This window comes from Urocampus carinirostris, chromosome 14, assembly GCF_059441175.1.
Source record: "Urocampus carinirostris isolate Australia breed hairy pipefish chromosome 14, RoL_Ucar_1.0, whole genome shotgun sequence".
NCBI classification, from domain to species: Eukaryota; Metazoa; Chordata; class Actinopteri; order Syngnathiformes; family Syngnathidae; genus Urocampus; species Urocampus carinirostris.
In genome coordinates, this window is record NC_142362.1 from 21,789,680 (window position 1) to 21,807,710 (window position 18,031).

Below are 18,031 nucleotides of genomic sequence, written 5' to 3' on the forward strand. Positions count from 1 at the left end.
GTCATTTTATAGTTGACTACCAAAAGTAATAATTTAACCTGCCTGGTTAACTCTATTGAAAAGTTCACTATAATTCCCGGACCATAAGGCGCAACTCAAACCGATTATTTGCCAGACATTTGATGCACCTGTGTGCTTTATAAACCGGATATACAGTAAATAAAAGAGGAAGTACTACAAATCTTGTGTAGTTTACTACACCAATTTATTGCAAATTACGAAATACACATTTTCTACAAAACTACAAAATTTAGGGGGGGGGTCAAAATCAAACTACGCAGTTTTTTTATTGACAAATCTTATTGTTCCTTGGTTATTGTGCGTCAGTGCCATCTGCTGGACACTTGCAGTAACAGCGGTTTTGACGTGCGGTTTGTTATGATAAATGAAACAATAAATGATTGAATTAAGAAATGAATCGTCTTTATTTCCATTATACAATAGTACAACAAAATTGGAGGGATTCTCCTTCCAGTAAAAGAAAGCAATGTAGAGAAGGGCCAGCTGCCTGTTGGCATCTGGTTGAGGCAGGTCTCCATGATTAAAACACAAAAGTCGTTTGTTCACGTGTTATAGCTCCAGGTCACTCGTTTCATAGGTTATGGATCTGGTGTTGGTGAGATACAGGCTCAACACTGCTCAATCTTATGCAGCCGCACGTAATAATTCAATTTTCGACAAATGACATGTTTACAGAACCTGGTATTCCAAGACGGTCTCCCATCAGAGTACTAACCAGGCTGCTTGGCTTCTAAGATTGGGCATTCTCAGGTTGGTATGGCCATAAACAGTAGCTTTTGCTACCTCTCCTGATGAAGCCTCTGTCGCTTCCCGGACCCGACAACAACCCACAAAGCAACCGGCGGTCTTGACAATTCATCGTTGATTTTGTATTGTGTCGGTGACCGATGTGGTGTGGCTAGAATCCAAAGACAAAAAACCCCACAAATTAAACAAAAGCATTTTGTTCATAAATAATGGTTTCAAAACAAGGTGCAAGCAGAGGTTTAAAAAAAGAAATGTCACAAAATACTGAAAACGAGGATACAAACGTATTTACCGTCGGGGCGCTGTGTGCAAAACGCGGTTCATATCATCTCCAATTAATATATGTACACATGAAAAGAGAAATAGGTTCCCGACCCCGGTCTAGTGGAAGATAAAATACTAAGGTTTGAAAGTATTTTCCAAATATTTAGCAGATGCATTTCAAAATATATCAATGATGACTACTTCTTAAGCAGGGGCGATTTTAAGTTCAAAGAGCACCCAGATTGTCTGGCTGGTTAAAAACGTTGGTTTCATTTCACTTAAAGTGATATAACATAAAATAGAATTAAGGTAACATTTTAATCTAAATATTTAGCTAAAACTTTCTTTATTTTAAAAGGTTTTTTATTAATTGATTGTTTAAAGGTTATTTTTTATCAATTAAAGGATTAGGTCGCTGGTTCGCGCCTCGGCCGAGTCACACCAAAGACTTATAACATTGGTAAAATGGCGGCGCCCTCTGTTGGCTGCGGCTGCATCGGCTCGCTACAACGGGTCAGGTGTATCGACATTTCGTTCTGTGTACATTGTTACACAGAATGACAATACAAAGGAAATTATTATTATTATTATTATTATTTTTTTTTTTTAAGAGAATTTTAGCACTCTCTGGCTTTCATAATAACATACTCTCACCGTAATACACCGGAGCCTCCACAGGCTATGCCGCAAGCGAAAGTATCAGAGTAAAGAGCAAGATTAGGAAACAAATGGACAACCATTTCAGTGGAGTATTTCTGACATTTTTATTATCTTAATTTTTATTCTAGCTAGCGTTTTTCATTATATCTAAGCCTATCCTGTTCTTTATTATGGAAAAGAGTTTTAAAAAGGCCACAGCTCATCATCCTCCATACATCTCACTAAAGCCGCTGTGCATCTCAGCTCCATGGGAAGCAGAGCTTTCAGACGCTCTGCCCCCTAGCTCTGGAACTCATTGCCGCCAGACCTCAGGAATTCAGCCACCCTGTCCACCTTCAAATCCGGACTCAAAACTCACCTCTTCAGACTTGCGTTTACTTGATCATTTGCCTTACAGACCGCTCCCTTTTATCTCTACTGTCTTTTTATTTGCCATTTATTACTTATAAGTGCTTGCGTGGGTTTCCTCATGCATGTCAGGTTAATTGGCCGGTCCAAATTGTCCCTAGGTGCAATTGAGCAAGTGAGTTGTCTGTCACTGTGTGCCCTTCGACTGGTTGGCAACCAGTTCAGGGCGTCTCCTGCCCACTGCCCGAAAATGGCTGGGATGGGCTCTAGCACCCCCGCGACCGTACTGATAAGCGGTGCAGATAATGGATGGATGGATATATATACTGTACATGAGTTTCAGTGTTGCTGGTTTTACTTGATGCTGCTATCAGGTCAGCCTACGGTAGCACGTCTCGAGAGGGCAGAACGTTTATCTGGGATGGGCTCCAGCATCCCTGAGACTCTACTAAGGATAAGCGGTGCAGATAATGGATGTTTAGTTCTTGCTTTATCGTTGTTAGTGAAGGATTTGATACATTTGACTATAAAGGATTTTGTACGATCAAATACAAATTACATTTAAATGCAAAATATATTCACTGGCTGAGCTGTGGGGCGAGGTCAATGCAACCTGGTGAAGAATGATGTTTACAGAAACAATGGGAACTGGGACAAGGGCTGATATAATAATCAGCACTTCCCGGCGCAAGAGGGGCCCTGGTGACTCAGAGACGCTCGGTGTCCAGACATCGAGACGAGGGGGCTTTCCTGGCACGCCCATGGGAGGAGCCGGCACACCAGCTGGTAGAGAGACGTGGGTCGAGAGAACTTCGGAAGATCGAGAGGCAGAATTCGAGAGAGGCTTGACGGAGACTCAAGCGACACTAATTCGATGGAGTTCACTTACTTAAATTATTTAAGAAATTAAATCTGCCCCCGTGTGGAAATGCCGGTCTCTTGTCCGTCTTTTCACATCAAGAAACGAGCGCGCATTGTCAGGTGAATGAAGGTTGTGTTTGGTTAATGGAGTCAGATAACTAATTCGAACAGTTTGGTAAACGGTGCATTTTAATATTAATTCCTAACATTAGGTACTCTATGTACAGCGACCTTGGGTGTCCTGAAAGGCGCTTTGAAGTAGAATTAGATGCTGAGTTTGAAACTAGGGGTGCTTGAGCAATCCCAAAAACAAGCTGGTTCCACCCATGTTTTCAAGAGAATTACAAGGGAATAATTCACACTTTTGCGTTTTGTTTTTAAGGTAGTGGTGAAATTAGAACGACCGATAAAATCTAAATCCATGAATGTTGATAACTCAGGCTTTTATTGATCTTCAAATGGAACAATATCATGTACTTACAAGCATCCTTGTTTGTCTCTACCGGTAACAATGTTGAAAAACAGAACAATTGTATTATGAATAAGGCTTGTTTAGCATTCGTTTTCCACCAGTTTTCTAATTGTTATGCCGGAGTGTTTCAAAATGGATGACTACGCCTGGGTGGGTGTAAATCATTTTGGATTGTTTGAAACAAATTCAACGGACAACACGGTCGCAACCGAGATAATGGATCAGTTCCAAAAGCATGTCGCTGCTTTGAGGATCCCGAGCATTGTCAATTTACACAGAAAATGGGCAAATCAAGTAACAATATCAAAATACACTTAACAGAGGTATCACATTTTGAAAATGGGCTCTCAAATTTGATTTTAATGTTATAATCTGTTCTAAGTGCAGATATGTCGAACTCAAGTTTGGCTCTGTCAAGAAGGCGGGATCAGTTAAAGGGATCCTACTCCAAATTTTCAGCTCGGTTGTTCAATATTATGCTTTATTACTCAGAATTTAGTAGCCTACCCTACATATTATAATTACGGATGACAAGTGATCTTATTCACCAACAATGGGCAAAACCACTTTCATGTTTGGCACGGGATGCGTTAACTGGTCGATTTTAACAGTTGAGTAAATGCTTTTACACCTGAAACAACTCACCACGCTATACAATATTTGCTCTTTCGTACTGGAATATTAAATGAGACTGCCTCAGATCAAAGTACTAGGCTGTACCTACTAATGCTGAGTACATACTTAACTGCTGCTCTTTAGCGGCCAGAAGGAGTATTTTATTTGTATTTATTTTAAAAATCCAACTTTTGATGGAAATGACCTAGGCTTAATTTTTATTTTGATATAGTTGGAAAAGTATAACGGGCTGGATTGAATCATCCAACATGTTTGACATTTCTGTTTTAGTAAATCAAAGCAACCTTTTGTTCTTTGTAGTTTTGTGAGATCGTCACCGGGTAGAGTCAAAACCAAGAAAAATGACTTGCTTACAGTTACTATTGATACAGTGTTTTGCAAAAGTATTGGCCACCCGTAAACAACTATTGCCATCTTTTAAAACTCTTTTTTTTTCAGAATCAACATGTGAAAACACACATGAAAAAAGTACGGATTTATTAAACATTGTTCTAATAAATGAAAAATTAAAAGGTAGGTGTTGCAAAAATATTGGCTCCCTTTGAGTTAGTATTTTGTTATATTTTGCTGCAATCCCAGCCACAAGTTTTGAATGCCTGCAGGTCATCCAATGTTATCATAGGCCATTTGGTTGCTTCTCAGATTAGTTTTTTCCTTAACAGGTGCCGAAGGTTTAGAGGCACAACCAGGTCTTGGTAGGTTTGCAGTCCTCTTATGCGCTCTCCATTTTGATGTTATTGCTCTCACAATGCTCTGGGAGATGTCTAAATCTTGCAAAATCATTAATTTATAACGGTATCCTGGACCTGCCTGGTGTGTTCTTTGGTCTCCATAATGTTTGACAATACTGTCTGTTCTGGTGCATTTAAACTGAGACCTAATGTCATGCACTCATGTCATTGTTAGTCATTTAGGTCGACATTGGATCACTCAAAAGTCATCAGGGAACCTCTGGAAGCAGTTTGCCGAGGTGAAAAAAAACAGGAGAGTATATTTAATATATTTGCAAAACCTACTTTTGAGTTTTTTCATTATAAAAACCTGAAATGTGGCAATATGACCAAACATTCCGAGGGGGAGGGAGAAAATACTTTCGATAGGCACTGTACATCAACCTGTTCCTTTGTTATTTTTTTGCGAAATTTACTACCAAATGGATAAGATCCGGTTCACAGCCTTGGCACAACACCAAGACATCACATCAAAACCCATAAGACATCTTTAAGTGTACATAAAAGAACGATTTATAAACAGGATATTTATATTATTCTTCATATATTTCTCTTTTTGTAAATACAGTATGTACGGTCAAGTTACGGCGCTGGTGAGGTGAGCGTTCCTTTCTTTGTCCTTTCTGCTTGGTCTCCGTGCCGCGTCGGCGTCCTTCCCCAAGCGGGTTTTTCTGCGGGATGGGGCTTGAAGAACCGGGTCGGTTCCGACAAAGTCCCTCTATCCGCCCTCCAAGTGCTGCTGTTGTCCGCCGTTATTTAAATTAAAAATAACAAAAATCCTCCTTAAAAAAACTATGAAGTCTCTGTAAAAGAAATGTTCTTCTTCCCAGTTGTTTGTTTTCTTCTTTTCTTAGAGAGTTTTATGTTTGCTTCCTGTTACGATCGGTCGGGCAAATTCCACAAAGTCGTCTATAAGCACTGGCCAGGCTCCTAAAGAGGGTAGAAAAAAGACCCGCAGATGAAATATAGTGCATTTTACGCACTTTAAGGCGCACAGGACTATAAGTCATGGTCACAAACACATTTCCAAGTCCCCTGTTTCGGTGTAGCATGCACCTGTCCTCTTGGGCGCTACACGTAGGGGGCGATGATGCTTCATAGCAGAACGGCATACAACCTAGTGGCCGCTGCGGTTAAATCAAGAGGAAAGGAAAAAATGCAATGGCAAAGCGAAGCCACCAGACAGCGGTTTCTACTTCATTTTTAAGTTGACTTGTTGAGAAACATGGCCGCAATTTTATGTATTTACAAGAACTTCACCCAAAACTCGAGGACTTTTCAATCCTGGAAAACACAACATTGAAATTCAAGAATTTTCGTAGATTTTAAGGACCTGTGAGTATTCATTTTTTTAAAGAAATACTTGTGCCTGTAAATTGGGTTTGTTCTTGAGTGATGAATAAATAAAAACTACTCTGCGGGTTTTCATGTTTTTGGGGGAGTTTTTGCCCTCCATTAACTGCAATTACTGTGAGATTACGCAACTCAGAAATTTATGGCGGGCTGGATGAAATCAACCAGCCCAGATGCAGCCTGCGGGCCGCATGTTTGACGCACCTGCTTTGGATATTGGGCACAAGAGTGGCACTAAAACAAAAACATACAGACGCTGTCCTACTTACGAACGATATAGGTTCTGGACGATGGTTGGTAAGCTGAATTTGTTTGTAAATTGCTTCAGTGCTATATTTTGTATGTTTAAGGTTTATATAAGTATGTTTAAGGCTTGTATAAGTAACCTGTATTGTTAGGTACTAGAAAATAAACATTTCATAAAACAATATGCTCTATAACGTTACAAAGCAGGCTGAATGATAAAGCATAATACTGAAAAACCAAGCTACACAGTAGGAGTTGACATTCTGTGGTCTGTGAAGCCCTTTGAGACTCATTGGAATTAAGGGCGTCACAAATAAACATGACTTGACTATAAAGATAAATAAAGTTAATCCACTTTTGGAAGAATTAGGCGACTTCCTCCACACTGGTAAAAAAAGCGATCCAACCATTTTCTCAACCGCATTAAGCTTTCTTATTCCAGTTTCATTTCAAAAGAAACAGCTCACCTCTTTTTTACACTTTACACCAACCATATTGAATAGATGCACGAGATATTAAACAATAAAAACGTCAAAGAACTAGGAAGTAGAAACCAGATTTCTTCTTCGGGGTGGATGCTGGGTGACCTCTCACAGCGCCACACGGCGGAAAGAAGCACCACAGCACTGTCCTCTACTCGGATAAAGGTGTACACAATACAAAATCTAACTTACAGTAATGTCCGGATTTTTTTCGACACCCCGAAAAAAATGTTCGTATCTACCGTTGTTCGTAACTTGAATGTTCGTAGGTAGGGTAGCGTCTGTAAACAATGTTCACTTTGTTGCTATCCAAGACATTATGTAGTCTTTTTTTTCTTGTCTTCACCGTGCCAGATTAAAAAGCTTGGCAACCCGTGTTAGCCATAGTGTTCCCACCCCTGGCCTAGGGGCTTACCTTCCTCGTCATAGTTGGACAAGTCGTCCGCTATCATGTTCCCAAAGTCCAGCAACAAGTTCCAAGTGTCTTTGGGGATGGAGCGTTTATGGTGTTCCTGAAACATGGCCATCAGAGAAGTCTCGATTTGGAAATCTCATTTTTTTGGGGCCGCTTCAACAACTGTGCCACTGAGGACTCACCAAAAGAAATCGATTCCAAAGATCAAGGAACTTAAATCTTCCTAAGAGAACCAAATTCCAGTAAGCTACAGCCATCTCCAAGTCTGCAGGGGGGAAATAAACGAGAAAAAAATGATTGTTAATTTCAAATAAGTCATGTGGACTAGGGCTGCACGATTAACCGAAATCTAATCGACATTGCGATGTGAGGTAGTGTGGTTGTGCAACCGCATAACCCTGCAGTTCTTTTCAAGGATTTATGGACAGAAAACGCTAAGAAAGCTCCCCGGAAGAGGGCGTTGTTTACTTCAATTTTACCTTTAAATAATCCTGTGATACAGTATTCATCTAAAACCCAATCCAAAAAGGAACCAAAGAAAATTGAATGCCGTTGTCAACCCGTTTAGAGAATATTGGAGTGTTTTGGTCTCTTTTGAAAGATAACACTGAAGTTTTGTCCCAAACTGAAATAATGACTGCAAGTGCTGCTAACATGAGCAATCTAAGTTGGAACACACACAAATAGTGGGCTTTTATTCTCGCCTGACTTTTATTTTTTGCAAATTACACGCACTACTAATTTAGCATGGTCATTTTAGCTGGAAAACAGCTGGTACACACGCATGTAGGTTTACCCGGTCCCAGGTCAATTTTGATTACAAACTTTTCTCAAGGGTATTTCTAGGAGTTTCCAAAAGCTGACTTTTGGAGACTCCAAAATGACCAGTGACAAATACCTCTTTGCTTCTCATATCCTGACGGCTCTCAGGCAGGTTGAATCATGTCACTAGAATTAACCCTTGGATGAATAAGCGGTATCAACAATGACCCCATGGGTTGTTATTCTTTAAACTCTTTAAAAATATAAAAATATATTACAGTAACATTTTAAGTATTCCTCATAAAACATGTGTGTGACATGATACAATTAAGTATCCCCCCAACTAATAATTGACCCCACTCAGGGAAAATTCCATGTACTGGTAGGTCATGCATCCAAGAGTTATGTAGTCACTAAAAACTAACACAGAAAATACAATTTGCTTTTTAAATCGAAAATCGCAATACTGGTCTGAAAAATAGCAATTAGGTGTTTTTTTTTTTCCACAAAATCGTGCAGCCCTAATGTGGACTACATCTTGTTTTTATTTCCCTCACAATGCAAGGGCCCGTGTAAACCCGAAATGATCACTTTGGCACCAAGGTACAGCGAAATGAAACAACCAAATGGCACCAAAGAGTAAATCATATTCTGCAGATTGCATACATATTTGGCCGAAAAGCAGAAACAAAGTTTGTTAATCGTGTAAGCGATAATGGCAAGAAGCGGAAATGACGAAGTGCCTGTGTAATTGTCGGGACAGAGAGGGATGTTTTGTGCATCTTGATCGCCATGATGACCCGAATCATGGCGATGGCGTCACCGGAAACATCAAGGCTGAAAAGTTCTTGCAAAGTTTATGCACAAGTTTAATTTTGTTGCAATAAAATGTTAATTTGGAACCAAGTTATCTTGTGTCAATAGAAAGCATTGTTTATATAGTATAGGTCGCACAAATGTATTTATATATATATATATATATATATATATATATATATATATATATATATATATATATATATATATATGAACAAAACACTGAAGTGAAAGTTCTGCTTGAAATACATCCTTCCACAAAGAAAAGTTTTTCTCAGATTGATAGATGGATAGATATAGATAGATACTTTATTCATCCCCGTAGGGAATAAGTTAATTCAAGACATTCAGGAACATGCAACTGTTGTTTACTACACAATGATGAAAGCTAGAAGCACGCTTTTAATCTAATGAAAGATGATAAATTAAGCTTTCTTCTGAATGGTCCTATGCCCATATAGCCACATTTAACATTTTTAATTAATTTTAAAAAATTTCTGTCGGCCCTCAAAAATGAGTCAATGTGGGGGAAATTGGCTTCTCATTTGAGAGAAATGTCTCGCACTGAAAGAGTTAATGGCAATATCTTATTTGCTTGACAGCACTAGACTGTGATAATATTCCAGGAATCATACTCCTTTAATGGCCAAAGTCAAGTACTTTTTAGGACTTCTAAAGCCATTTTGCAAATTTCTCCAATATATTTGAAAGAAAAAAATCCGGCGTGAATCATGTATTTTGCAGAGCCACAAATATTTCTGCGATTTACAATATGCAATTTTTAATCTTGCGTGAGCATTATTAAAGGTATGATTTTTAGATCTTGAGTATATTGCAAAACCATTTGCTTTTAAGACAAATCTCCCCCTTATATGTGTTGGGTAAAATGTCAGTAATAAGTAGTTTACATTTTCAGTTGCAGGAAGTTATTCCCTTTACAATTTACTGCTGAGAAAAGAAACCCTTTTTTTGCATTGCCCATAATAAATGTCCATAATATATATGTAATCCTTGCACTAATACACATAGTCTGCGACAAAGCTTCATGGCGATGCAATACAAACTAATGCCAGCTGCGGTTTATCACGAGGGAAGAAATGCTATGGCAAAGTGAAGTCACCGAAGATCCATGTCGGCGACATTTTTATGCAGACTTGTTGAGAAATACGGCAAGAATTTCAAGCATTTACAACCACTTGACCTAAAACTCAGGCACTTTTCAATGCTCGAAATCACAACATTTAAACTCAAGCAGTTTTAAAGATTTCAAACATCCGTACAAACTCTGTTAGCACAAAAATAGATATTTTTTAATTTCCCTCTCCAGCTTAATTCTCTCCTCCTTACCTAAACCTTTCTGGCCGGGATTTTTGGCAAAGTTGAAGGTGAACTGATAGAAGTCCTTGAACTTGTTGCTGTCTTTAAGCTCCTGCTCCAGTCTTGGCAAAAGGGCCTTCAGTTTGTCGGGGCTGTCGCACCTACAAAGTGGAAGGGTGAGACCCAAACATGAATTTCCTTGCTTAATTGCAGAATAAATGTGATACACAGACCAGGAATGTCCAGATATTGGTAATTTGATGCCCTTTTCTGGCATTTCTTATATTTATGTTGAGTTTACGAATGCTGCCAAATTGGCTGAAGTCCTCAGTTCATGAACACCACCATAGTTTAACTCATTTGGAAGATTCATGCATGCCAACATAAAAGCCTCCGTCACATATTTTATCTGTGGTCCTGACATTATTTTCACAAACGCTCTAACTGGCTGAGGAAAATATGACTGGCCATCAGGCCAACAAAATCACAGCACAGGCTATTTTTAAAGTCAGCTTAACGTTAGGGCTGCAACGATTAATCGGTGTCGTCAACAACAATAGGCAACAGACACGTTTTTCAAGCGCAAAAGCGTCTGTCTTGAGCGGTAACATAAAAAAAGACGGCATCAACATCAAGTATGTGCACCAAAACTTCCAAAGTGAGGGAGCATTTTAGCCTGCAATCTGTGAATGAAAGACTAGTTGCAGAGTTTTCAAAGCAGATTTTGCGTATCGTGACGCAACAACACTTAGAGAGAACAGTCCAAAATTGAAAAAAACGGAGCCTGACTCACCTCGGTAAGATTCAAGTAATGTTCAAGCAAATACGTTTTTGATGACATGCATTGTACATTTTTTGCGTGTATCCTTCGTCATAATAGAGGGCTTGAATGGTATGTCAGACTGTGCTTGACAAAATTAAATGCATCCAGTCTGAGGACAGTCGTTAAGTTGTTGAAATCATTTGATTATAAACTTGAGAATTGTTACGTACTTTTGTTACAGACTTTGCAATTGACCATCACAAAATGCAAATATTTGTTTAATTTACTGTTCTTTTGCTGCTAATAAGCCTGTTCTTGGTTTACAGAAATGAAAATGTTAACTTGATTTTAATGATTTTTTTTTATTTGGCTGTGCATAAAAAATAGACAGGTTTATTTATGGATTCAGGCCTTTACTGACCAAGCTATTGGTTTTAGATGGTGATTTTTATCTATTTTTTGTACGAATCTGTATGTACAATATAAAACTATTTGTAATATGTATCAATAATTGTACCCATTTTCTTGTCTTTATTATTTGCCACATAATTAAATCAACTCCACGCAAAATCAAAGCAAATAATAATAATTATTATCCATTGATTCGACTAAGTTTCAATAGTCTGCAACTAGATGACTTTTACAGTAGTGGGTAGTTGCAGCCCTACTCAACATTGGGATTTCTGGGTGGAAAAAAAAAACTACTATGGTATGATAGTGGTTTGTGTGTAAAACGTAGAAGCGATCTGCCAATAGAACTAGGATTCAACCAAATTTTATTAGGGAGAGATATTTCTTGGATGCTGATAGGTACAAAAAGTCACCGGTTTTATCTGTATTTCTGAAATAACAATTTATATCATGTTGTTATTGTTGTTACTATGCTAATAGTGTTTTAGCATAGTTATCATGAGTGGGGCTAAAGCAGTCAACCACAAAAAAGTATTCATCATATTCAGTTATTAAGACTTGATCATGTATGTAAATACACAGATCTTGTTAATATTTTCTTATACCAGTAAGAACACAGAACCTGCCAAAATCACCAAAAGTATTTAAGGGATATACCTCTTTGTTACTGATAAGTGGAAGGAGTCACTGTTTTTATCTGTATTTCTCAAATAAATAACTAATATTGTGTTATTATTATGTTGTTACTATGTTAATCGTGTTATTACTAGGTTATCATGAGAAGTAGGGCTAAAACATTGATCATGTATGTAAGTGGCCCCTTAAGATATTAATTTGTTCCCAGATCGAGCTTGTATCTGGAATTTCTCGTATATCGGACAAATTTTCCTCGTAGGAAAACTGAAAAACAATCAGTTCCCGGCCTCACCAAAACATCCAAGTTAACCCTAAATAGCTATGAAACACACCTTACTGATAATTCAAAGCACAGATAAAAGATAAAAATAAAGTAATATAATAAGTAAGATATTAACAAAGTAAAATGCGAGTTGGCAGTTACTGACGTGGTAGTGGTGGAATGAGAGAGAGAGGTGTGGGAAGAGTATGTTGGGTAAGATTTTTGCTCTAAAGACATCTCATATGTCAAATTTATTGAATTAAATCGTGCGCAGAGGGGCCACTATACTACCAATATCAATATTTGCCATTGTTTACATTTTCAAGTTTCCAACAAAGTCAAAATGATAACACGTACAGTACCCAGGTGTTCTTTGGGCACTACCTAATGCCCGTGGGCACATTTTTTACCCTAACTTGGACTTTTACTTTCCCACTGAGCCACTTACCCGAGTTCCGTCATGCCATCCAGGAACTCCTTCTTGGAAAACTCGCACTGAGTGGCGGCGCGAAACTTCCAAGCCACCACCAGAACACTAATACTGGCCGGATCCAGCACCAAGTCATCGCAGAACTGCTGGATGCCCTCAATGCCAATCTTGTTGTCATCATGGGGATCTGTTGGCAGTTTTTCATTTTAAATACGTAGAGTCATGCACTCTTTTATAGCAAATTATACATGTATAAAATGTACAATCATGTCATCAAAACCGTATCGGCTCGAAAGATACTTAAATCGTACAGAGGCAAGTCAGACAGACGTATTGAGATTTAAATGAATACTGTTTGAAGAACAAACATCAGAACCGTTTGCATCAAAACTGTTTGCATCAAATGCCCCGCATTGCACAAACAAGGTGCAAATGCTCCGTGCTTTACTGTTCTATTACGTTCCTCGAAAATTAGATACGATGGCGTTTTAGTAACGTTTGCGGGAGGGGGGTGATTTCATGTTGGTGGGGGGCATCTTTTGGCACAACACCACCTTAAAATACAGACAAGCATTCAAGTGTGCGTATTTATACAGCGGTAGCAAAACTGAGTTTGTTTGTGGTTTGTTTAAGTGTTAATTACAAAGTAAAACACTGATAAAAGCATCGCGAAGTTAGATATTCAGCTGCCTCCACTCGCAAACTTTCGATTTATTAAGCTTCAATTATTTTGCGGCTGCTCGGTTTCCATATTCTTTTGGGAAGTGTAGAAATCAACACACCATAGTGGACAAAAACACAGAGAGCATTCAACGGAGGGGAAGTAAGGTTTTGGATTTAATTAATATTTAGGGATACTACTCTCTTTGGCTTCCTGTAGCAGAATAAATCCAATTGCTACATATGCTTCAGCCTTAGCACCCATGTGCTCCTCTGCTAACAATACATTGAGTGTAACCTCACGTGTCCTCTTGCGCACAAGCGGGATGTGTGGGTCCTCACACGAGAGATGGTATAAAATGCACATTAAGTTAGAAATGTGAACGATCTCACAAAAACATCGGATTTCAGCCAAAAACCTGAACTAAGCATTAAGCTCTGAAGTGTGAACAGCAACCTCACCGTGCCCTCAGCTAAACAGACGTCATCAACATGAGACATAGGTCAACAAAGTGCCCTGTGTAGGTGTAGCAAAGACCTCTTGGGCACAGCCCGTAGGGGGCAATGATGCTACATATGACAATTAATGTCAGCTGCCACCAAAAGGGGAATAAGTAATACAACAGGAAAGCAAAGCCACCAGAGCAGTGTTGATTTCAGTTTTAAGCAGACTTGTTGAGAAACATGGCAACAATCGCGCATTAACAAGCATTCATTCATTATCTGCACCGCTTATCCTCAGTAGAGTCGCAGGGGTGCTGGAGCCCATCCGAGCTATCTTCGGGCAGTGGGCAGGGGACACCCTGAACTGGTTTCCAGCCAGTCGCAGGGCACACAGAGACAGACAACTCACTCGCTCATTCACATCTAGGGACAATTTGGACCAGCCAATTAACCTGACTTGTTTTTGGAATGTGGGAGGAAACTGGAGTGTCTGGAAGAAACCCACACAAGCACGCGGTGAACATGCAAGCTCCAGGAAGGTTTGATCTCATGACCCATTTACAAGCACTCTACCCAAAATTCAAGCGCTTTTCGATCCTTGAAAAACCAACAATACATTTTAAACATTCCATGTGATTTTGAGCACTTGTACGAACCCTCAAATAAACGTTGTAAGCTTAAGAAAAAAACAATCACCAACCGGATATTTGACTGTTTTAATAGACCATTAAAACAGTCATCAGTAGCAGTATGTGGTGCAGTACCTTTGTAACGGTTGAAGAGTTGCTCCAGCTTCTTCCGGTCAACAGACGCTTTCATGGACTCTTTACAGTAGAGATCTGGGTTCTGAAAGTAGTTGTCGGTGGCCACCTCCAGCTTCCAGTCATTCTGCGTGAGACAGTATACGGCAGTCTTCTCGCCCGCCTGCGTGAAGGACATGAACTGCCGCACTTTGTCCCTCTGCGACGACTTCAACTTGTGCTGCTCGGGCGACAGTGCAAGCACGCGATCGCAGGTCAGCAAACGCCACAGCACCCACAACAAAAATAGAGAGAACAGCGCGCAGAGACAAACGAGCGCGCACAGTACTCCGTCCCAAGGCATTCAGGATACATGAGTGACTAGTCAACACTTGAGATTGTCCTTAAGGGGGTATGGATCCTCACATGACTATTCTATGGGGAGACAGCCAAACTGATTGCAGGGGTTTAGGAACAGCACACCAACAAGGTGGCATTTGTTTTTAGCCTTGCTCTGAGGCCCACGAGCCGCAGCTTACCCACCTCTGCGCTACAGCTTTAAACGCAACGCCCATCGTGCTTTAATAATATGACACCAGACTGTCATAAGTACAATTACGTCGGGGCGTGCGCTGTAATACAGCAGGTATAACAAAGGCGCAATAATAGGGATGATGAGAATCGCCGGTTAGCATTGACGAAGCTACTGACTAGCTGATACGAAACTAGGTTCATGTCGTTCTTAACGTTAATGCCACGTACGGTCTCGTGACATTTCTTTTTCACGTATTGTGGTTCAGAAGTCACATTCGTTACGTTAGTGTGCATGACTGGCAGACAAGGAGGCGTTGCGGTTAGCTCAACAGCTAGCTAGCTGCTGCTGCCCCCAAAATATCAATCGACCTTCCGTTGGGAAACAGCAAGCGAGATGATACTAGTTGAACAAAATGGCGTTTGGGAGCGACGCGAATGTTATAAATGAAAGCGACAAAGGCGGACGTGAGTTAAAGCCTTATGGCCCCGAAAAAAATTATCCGGGATGGTGTTTATTTTGGTTACCTACCATTTTCGCACCCGCTTGTTCACCAGTTAGGGAGCCGTTCGTTGTGCGCATGGGCGGAAGTTGATACGCGAAGGGCGCAATTTTACGAATCGAGAGTTACCCCTTCATATGAGCTAAATTCGTACCAGGAATGTCCTCGTAGCTCGAATTAACCTTGCAACGAGGGAATTTTTAAATGAAATCATTAAAAACTAATTGCTTCGCTTCCGTTCTCCCAAAACCATCCAAGAGAACCTCATTCATATATTCACCTGTCAACCTGTACGTTTTTTGCCGTACAAAGTACGTCTCATCTCATCTCATTAGCTGCACTGCTTATCCTCAGTAGGGTCGCGGGGGTGCTGGAGCCCATCCCAGCTATCATTGGGCAGTGGGCAGGGGACACCCTCAACTGGTTGCCAGCCAATCGCAGGGCACACAGGGACAGACAACTTGCTCGCCCATTCACACCTAGGGACAATTTGGACAGGCCAATCCATCTGAAATGCATGTCTTTGGAATGTGGGAGGAAACCGGAGTGCCCGGAGGAAACCCACGCAAGCACGGGGAGAACATACAAACTCCGCACAGGAAGTTCGGTAGCTGGATTTGAACACACACAGGAGGTTCCCAAGACCTTAGAACTGTGCCTGCACACGCGCTAACCACTGCGCCACCGTGCTGCCCCAAATTACGTTTACCATGTATTTTAAGACGTGTACGAGGTTCAAGAAAAGTTGTACGGAAAAACGCAAATTTGTCAATGATGGGTACCACCCGGTATACACCGACTATCACGAAACGGCAAATCAATCAAGTCAAACGAGTTCGCCGCGGTATCCTCTATCTCTGTATCGTTTTTTTACGTTTCAAACGAAGCGAGCGTTTGATGCTACTGTACCCATGCGTCTGCCGCTGTAGTGCCTAATTTCGACTCCCCTGCAAAACCCTCCCCCCTCGCGTGAACGCGCATTCTGCTGCGCTTCCGACAATAGCAATCGTATTCTATATAATAAGCTTATTAAAACAAAGCCCTTCCTCTTTCCTTCAATAAAACTTGTGGTAAACGCAACACAATTGGGTCCTGTTTCTGTTCTGGTCCTGACAGTAGCCAAATACTCAACAGTGTTCTAAACTGCCAATACCAGAAACTTATACCAAAGGCAAAAAATATGTGATACCTACTTCTGTGTAGTGATAGGACCTCAAAAGTAGCAGTTGAAAACATTAGTGAAACCTAATTTGCAAACGAAGAAATTGTGTCTGCAATTTTTCAGTGTTGTACACAGTAGCTCAGAAGGTAAAGCGCTCGTCTTGGGATCAAGGGATCCCAGTTCGAATCCCGGCACGTCCGTGTTACATGTCGAAGTGTCCTTGGGTAAGACACTGAACCCCTAATACCCTCAATAAGCAGGTTAGCGCCTTACATGGCTGCAAGGCCGCTATTGGGAAATGTGGAGCACATTGTAAAGCGCTTTGGGAAGTCATTGACTTAAAAAGCGCTATAGAAATGCAGATCATTTCATTCATTTTAATAAAATTTAAAGAAAAAGGCTCCTTACTAATGCTTTCATGTCAGTGAGTATCCAAAGAAAAAGCACTATTGAATATATCAAAACTTTATCTGTCATGTCCGTTTTGTGTCCAATACATCATATATCTCATACTTATTGAAATTTTCAAAAGGGATGAGTGAAAAAATACCACATTCACCCTATCCAACCATTATTTTGAAGGGTCTTGGGTGGAATTATCGCATTGAACTTAGATCTTTATTTCAGCGGGCTTTAGGCAACAGGCCGACCACACCCTCAATTGCTTGGCGTAGGACTCAAATAGTGACAGGAGGTTCATTAAAATCAAGACAATGTTGCTAGCGCTTAATTATGAAGTAAATAAGTGTGTCACCTAAAAATGTATTTTAAACATAAGTGGAATAAAATCTAGTCCTCAAAGAAACTCTTCATCTCGGTTGAGTAGAACAGGCCGTCAGGAGGTTTAACTTTATCTGTATACATGCACGCTGGAACCAGGGTGAATGACAAACACAAATGTTGCTGATAGACTATCTGCCGGTGCCAGTGTTTCCTATGTTTTTTTTTTTTCGGGTTATCGTAAAATACATAATTTTCTTCATGTTATTTTAGAGGAGAGGACAAATGAAAGACAACATAGTAGTACATAGGCAACATGCACGTTGTCAAACTGAATCAGGCATGTCAAAGACTTAGCCCGCTGGCCAGATTCGGATCATTGGATGGTTTAATCCAGCCTGCCATAAATCTCAGAGTATGTCAATAAAAGAAGCGAGTCTCTAGGTCATTTCTATCAAATGTCATGTGTTTTTTTAATAAATGAAAACCCACTTGTCTCTCTGACCGCTAGAGGACAGTGTTGGGTTTGCTGCGTGTTAGATCAGGTGTAAAATTGCATCCATTCAAATGTTAAAATAAACCAGTTGACACATTCAATGTCAAACTTGAAAATATATCTCCCCATGGATAGAGGGTGA

At 40.1% G+C, this 18,031-nt stretch overlaps 1 protein-coding gene across 2 annotated transcripts; it reads right to left on the bottom strand.

Moving 5' to 3' along the window:
* Positions 1 to 5,229: 5,229 nt before the first annotated feature.
* Positions 5,230 to 15,593, bottom strand: LOC148352959 (DCN1-like protein 1). 2 transcript variants are annotated; one of them, XM_088352935.1, is made up of 7 exons: positions 15,541 to 15,593; positions 14,502 to 14,718; positions 12,652 to 12,820; positions 10,162 to 10,292; positions 7,419 to 7,501; positions 7,237 to 7,333; positions 5,230 to 5,670 (listed from the first exon to the last, which is right to left on the bottom strand). In XM_088352935.1, the coding sequence occupies exons 1-7, from the start codon at positions 15,589 to 15,591 to the stop codon at positions 5,591 to 5,593; spliced, it is 828 nt and encodes a 275-aa protein (XP_088209061.1). In that variant the 5' UTR covers positions 15,592 to 15,593; the 3' UTR covers positions 5,230 to 5,590. The 2 variants fall into 2 exon arrangements, with proteins under 2 accessions (XP_088209061.1, XP_088209059.1); XM_088352933.1 differs by lacking the exon at positions 15,541 to 15,593 and having other exon boundaries at positions 14,502 to 15,034.
* Positions 15,594 to 18,031: the final 2,438 nt, after the last annotated feature.